The sequence below is a fragment of the Lates calcarifer genome, linkage group LG8, assembly GCF_001640805.2.
Source record: "Lates calcarifer isolate ASB-BC8 linkage group LG8, TLL_Latcal_v3, whole genome shotgun sequence".
In the NCBI taxonomy this organism is placed as follows: domain Eukaryota; kingdom Metazoa; phylum Chordata; class Actinopteri; family Centropomidae; genus Lates; species Lates calcarifer.
The window spans coordinates 8,826,877-8,832,956 of NC_066840.1; the positions used below are offsets into that span (position 1 = coordinate 8,826,877).

The window sequence follows — 6,080 nt, forward strand, 5'->3', positions numbered from 1 at the left end:
ACATATCCTTAAACCTTTTCTTTAGCTTTGTATTCTGGCAAGCACTTGTTTTGACAGCTCTCACTTTCAAGGTCCCCACTCCTCTTCATCAACTGCTGCACTTGCATCTTGCTGTCCCCTTGTCTTCTTGTCACCCTCATTTTTCTCTCTCCCTCCTCATCTGAAGTCCCGCTCGCTGCATCCCTTGACACAGTCACCCCCAATTCTGTCAGTGGCTGTTGTCATGGAAATGCTACAGACGTCCCAGGGAATCTCCTGGCAGAATGGCGGGGTGCAAGGGCTGGGGTGGAGGGTGACTGTGGGTGTAGGGTCGCAGTGGGAATTCTCTCTTTATAGGCCGCAGTGACGCCAGAACCTCTTGGGAAAGGCAATAAACTGGTGCCTCTTTGTGTTCTTGAGTGTCCGGTTGTCGGTCAGCGCTGGCCTCTTAACCTGGCTCAGTGTATAGAGGTGACATCATCAACGGGTCTCCAGGGGTGCTGGACAGAGTAGTCAAAAGTGATCCCTTCTTTTAGCTGCCTTCATGTATTCTGCATTGATGTGAAAGCGCTGGCTTAGTGAGAATAATGCCATGTCTGAAGGTGAATAAATGATGTATGGGCTTTAAGACCAGTGCTGACCACAGTGAGGATGAGGTCCAAAAGACAGGAGACAGGATTGTTTTATGGCCTGTTTGTATGTGCGGTACGTATGCACACACACTGACACACTGTGGCATTTAATGGCAAGAATGTGGCAAGTTCAGAAGAAAGGGTAAGGCCAAAGTACAAAGTCTGTGGGTGTCCATGCATTCAGGCGACTCTTTAAATGTCAACAGGCTGATAAAATCCAAGACAAGCCTCCCTCATTTGCAGCGACATTGACTGGATTTAAAGTGTTTGACTGGAAGTCAGTATGGTTCAGGAACACCTTTTCAATAGTTGTCACAAAATGTAATGGAGGTATTTTAAGTGCTAAATATTGTGGGAGAATATGCCAAACTCCATTCAGAAATCTGTCAGTTTCATATGACCTTGATTAGAGGCAAGAATGTGTGGGTGACATTTTCTGCATATATAGTTTTAGGTACATGTACTTCAGTTGAGTATTTCCATTTCCTGCTGCTTTATAAACATTGATTTCAGTATCATTCTACATATTGTACCTTTTACACATTTGACAGCTGTAGATTTTCAGATTAAGATTCAAACACAAAATATTTGATTAAAGAAATATGAAGCATTGTTACAACAGTGTATAAAGCAGACTGCACTTAGACCAGCTGCAACATTAAAATGCTCTGTATGTGTCAAAGCATAAATAAATCCAAAATAACACTCTGAAAGGGGCCAATCCACACAGGTGATTTTGAATTTGTTTCTATTATATTTTGCTTCAGACACCTCTATACTTTGACTTTATTAAAGTTATGAATGCAGGACTTTTGCTTGTAATGGAATATTTTTAGGTTTAAGTGTTGCTACTTTTAATTTGAAGGGAAGCTCTCCACCACTGGGTGCAAATCACTATTTATGCTGTCAGACAAAGATTGTCCTGTTACTGTGACACTGTTTTCTGTCAGCACACCTGCAGTTTAAGCCAAAACTAAAAGCTGAGATTCTTGTTACAGTGCTTTAACTTTTTCGTAGTACCCTACTGAGTTCCGCATAGGCCATACGGAAGTTAGATAAATCACGGCAAAACAGAACAGCATAACAACGCCATCTAGTGTTAGACAAACAACGGTCGCAAAACGAAACTACAACTACCGGTTTGCATTGTTTCCGTACGTCATTTTTTACGTAACGGACAGCTCCCCGGATGCGGCTGTGATTGACTATACCAGGCAAAAAGAGATCGAAAGCCAAGTGGCGGTAAGTCACAAAATCCTTCAGATTTCACGGCCGCAGCAAATTACTGCTTCTGAGACACACGTTAGAGCAGAACATAATTTTTTGAGTAACTTTAGGATGTCATCGGGTCAGGTACAAGGTTTTTAGAGAAGTGCCTCGCAAAAAAACTTTCAACTTGTTTGCTAACTAGCTAGGTTATTAGCCACCAAATGCGCTAGTTCCTTAGCTTGATGCTAGTTAGTAGGGGAACGCCTAGTATCGTAAGTGAACAGTGCCAAATAACACATGCCAGAAAATTAGCGTCTTGCTTCTCTTTCGCCCATTGTCCTTGTTTAGGGACTAGTTCTGTACACTTTCCAGACGTTGTTAATTAGTGGGCGGCTGAACTTGTCGCTAACGTTAACCTATGTACCGTTACTTACGTCGATGAGCTAACGTCGGCGGCGGTTAGCTCGTCTGCTAACTGGGTGAAAAGCCGGACCACTGAACAAACTGTTGCAGAGTCACTAACCGGTAATTTTACCTGTGTCTCTTAACGTCTAATAATCGTGGCCGTTATCACTGGTGATGAAAAGCTGAGATTAGCTTCTCAGAGAATGAAGTGCTGTAACTAGAAGTGACCCAGGTGCCCTCTTTTCTGTTGTCAGGTGCTGCAGCCCCAGTGGTCGTAGGCAGGATGCAGACCATAAAGTGTGTGGTGGTGGGTGACGGGGCAGTGGGTAAAACCTGTCTACTTATCTCTTATACCACCAATGCCTTCCCTGAAGAGTACATTCCCACAGTGTTTGACAACTACAGCGCTCAGATGAGTGTGGACGGCCGCACTGTCAGCCTCAACTTGTGGGACACGGCGGGCCAAGAGGAGTATGACCGTCTGCGCACGCTCTCCTATCCCCAGACCAATGTTTTCATCATTTGCTTTTCCATTGGCAGCCCCTCATCCCACGCCAACGTCAGGCACAAGTGGCACCCCGAGGTGTCCCACCACTGCCCCAACGTGCCCATCCTGCTCGTGGGTACCAAGAAGGACCTGAGGGGCGATGCAGAAACGGTGAAAAAGCTGAAGGAGCAGGGCCTGGCCCCGACCACCCAGCAGCAGGGCAACGCCCTGGCCAAGCAGATTGGGGCTGTTAAATACATGGAGTGTTCTGCTCTGCAGCAGGATGGTGTCAGGGAGGTGTTTGCTGATGCTGTGAGGGCAGTGTTGTATCCAGTCACGAAAAAGAACCCCAAGAAATGTGTGCTGTTGTAATAAACGGTTCCCACATGTAGACTGCGTAGAGAGATGATGGAGATCCACAGATGCAAAGGAAGGCTGAGGAACGAAGGTCGTCATCTGGCTGCCTCCATACCACCTCCAGCAGTTCAGACTTTGTTTCTTCTCCTCTCTTACTCCTCTCTTCCTTATTCATCTCCTGGAGGATTTCTCTCCGTTGCCTTCATCACCAAAGTGACTATGCCTAAATGGGGGCAACAGACTGTATCTCCTCTATTTTTCTTACATTTTAACTTTTTATATTTACACCTTTTTTTTCCAATTTTACACCTGTTCTAGATTTATAGCTTCTCTGCTTTGCCTTATAAAAAGCTGATCATGGTTGTCACAAGCCATAATAACATCCAAACCAACCAACCAAGCTACCCTGTTTGACTGGAGAGAAGAGATCTGCCTTTGTTCAGGTGGAGAAATAATGACTACCTCATACTCTCACCTAGGTTGCATCTCATGAGTCTCAAGCACCATCACCATCAAAGTGCTTTGACTTGCCTATTTAGATGTAATAAACAGACAAGTAGAGGGTGAACAAGTTTTAATTTCAAGCAGCTTGAGTCCAGGCAAGGTGTGATGACTCCCAGACGAATGCCAGTACCCCTTAACCAATATGCACAGATTAGAGGTTAAACTCTCGAGTTGCAGTTCCCTTTGTGCTCAGTCTGGCATGTTAGAGCTGTCTGGCAGGCTGCCCCCCTGCTCCCACCTCCAGCCTTTCGCACCGCTCTCTCACTGCCACGCATGGAAGAGCCAGCAGGCCTTTGAAGATAAACCGGATCCATTAAAAGCAGCCGACCATTTGCCCTCTTCAGTATTAGAAGAGCAGGTGTCATAAGGCCTCTGCTAAATTAACCTGCACCGGTACTGGATTTCTTGGGCTGACATCGTCAAGAAGTCAGGTTGTAGTACAGCTCTCCTCTGTCTTCGTCTTAACTCTTGAGGCTCACACTGAGTGCCATTAAAAACATGCCTAAGAATAACTTTTTGACGGGGTGGTGTCAAAGAGACTTTATTTTATCTAATTATGTTGAATTTACTCTGTAAATGATTTTTTTTCTTCAAATGTTTTTAACCTATGAGTGTGGTAATGGCCAAAGTTGAATATATTTTTTTGTAATAGCCTATGTTTATTTGATCAGTAAGGTTTGTTTTGTAATTAATACTCTGATAAACCAGAACTCCATAAGATTTCCCATTTCATTTACACAATTGCCTTACATTTAAGGTCAACAGACTATTACGACTGCATAATTGATTCAATATAGCATATAATACCAGAATATGTTTTAACTGGCTTATGCTAGGCTATATACTTCTTTTACTATATTGTCTTGGTTAGATGAATATCATTTCATCTTGAAAGAAGCAGTGTCATATCTGCCTTGTTAACCATATAACAGCAGTTTGTCTACAGTATGGAAGGAGCCTTTTATTTGGTCAGGTGCCTTATCTAAACCAAAGACCATAGCAGGGCTCCTTTGTCAAGCCCAAAGGTGGTAATTACAGTGCTGCAAGTGCCATGAGACCTTTCAAATACAGGTCAGACCAACTCTGGGTTCCATTTTTGTAATTTCTTCTGAAGCTTTCTGCCTTAGTTCCTGCCAGTAAACACACTCCTCTTGCAGCACTGTTTGTAAGACACAGGTGCTAAACTGACATTTTGCGCGGCAAGTCTTTGTGCATTTGCGAAACGGAGCGCTCGTGGCCCACAGCTCTTAACAGATTGTGGTTTTCATCCCTGCATTGCATGGTGCAGTGAGGGCAAGGCACAAGCACAACTTGCACATACAGTTAGCAAGAGATGCGTTGGTGGAACGTGCCTTGTCACATCTGAGGATTTTTATACATTTTATAAATTTTTTTTTAGTAATGACTGGTTGCTCATTTGTGCTTACAGCTGCCAGTAATAACAGCAACCCTTTTACTATAGTTATTTTCATTTACTCACTCGAGCGGTGTGTATTATAATAAGTCAACCTAGATTATGGCCTGTGTAAAGTCTAGAATAACTGACGCGCAACACGAGCGGGAGGTTTTATGTAACAACAGTGATGCGGTTTGAGATCTGCCTAAAGATGTGTGAAAATTTCCCAGATCGGTGTGTGGAGGGTTGAATGTAAGTGCACAATATGTCAAACTGTCAACTGTGGTGAGCTTGTTTTTTTGCCATGTCCTGATTTCACTCAGATAATGCTGTTGAAGTGGAACATACACCTGTGGGCTCTGTATGTCTGTGTCCCGGAGCTGTATGCTACCGTGTGCGTGGTACTACGCTTTTACACTGGGAACTTGATTTGTAGAAATCTGTTTGTTTTATATATAACAAAAGCATATTTGTATAAATGAACTAACAGTGAGATGATTTTAAATTATGCCAAATAAAATGGTGGTTAAAACCAAACAGTTTTTTTTCCATTGCTGTTTTGTGACATGACAAAACAACTCTGAAGTGTTACACAAAATCAGCACATTATTGTACAGCTGTACGGTAATAATGGAAGAATTGACTGTGGTGTGTGTGTGTGTGTGTGTGTGTGTTTGTTTGGGGCGGGGGGGTTATACATTTACACGCTGCTTGTATTTTCAGGCGCCGGAAACCACACTTTGTTCCTGTAGCATGCATAACTGTAATGTAGTTCATTTCTATCATATTTCTACCATTTCAATTACCACGTCCGAACACTAGATGGACACAGCCCTCTAGCTCAGCATCTCTGAGTTACCCAGAATCTGTGCCATTCTTCAAAGCCTGTGTTTTTTTTTTTTTTCTTTCTGTACATTTGGAGTTAATGGTCTATACCAATCTGGTTTTCAGGGCCATCATTCACTTTAGGGAGACACCCACAAGTTCAATCAGTTGCAGAGGCTTAAAAAAAAGCCCCTACATGCTGCTTACTCTGAAAAATTCCCTTGACCTTTATGGGTGGTGGCTGTGACAAACGACAGATGTATTGAACTCCACCAATAGGCTCATT

General features: G+C 43.3%; 1 protein-coding gene across 1 annotated transcript; it reads left to right on the top strand.

The window, feature by feature from the left end:
- Positions 1 to 1,764: 1,764 nt before the first annotated feature.
- rhogd (ras homolog gene family, member Gd) lies at positions 1,765 to 5,506 on the top strand. Its single transcript, XM_018675679.2, has 2 exons — positions 1,765 to 1,853; positions 2,480 to 5,506. The coding sequence occupies exon 2, from the start codon at positions 2,509 to 2,511 to the stop codon at positions 3,082 to 3,084; it is 576 nt and encodes a 191-aa protein (XP_018531195.1). The 5' UTR covers positions 1,765 to 1,853; positions 2,480 to 2,508; the 3' UTR covers positions 3,085 to 5,506.
- The last annotated feature ends 574 nt before the right edge of the window (positions 5,507 to 6,080 follow it).

What these genes read in the sequence shown, in the direction of transcription:
- rhogd (XM_018675679.2), top strand. Translation starts at nt 2,509, where the DNA reads ATGCAGACCATAAAGTGTGTGGTGGTGGGTGACGGGGCAGTGGGTAAA.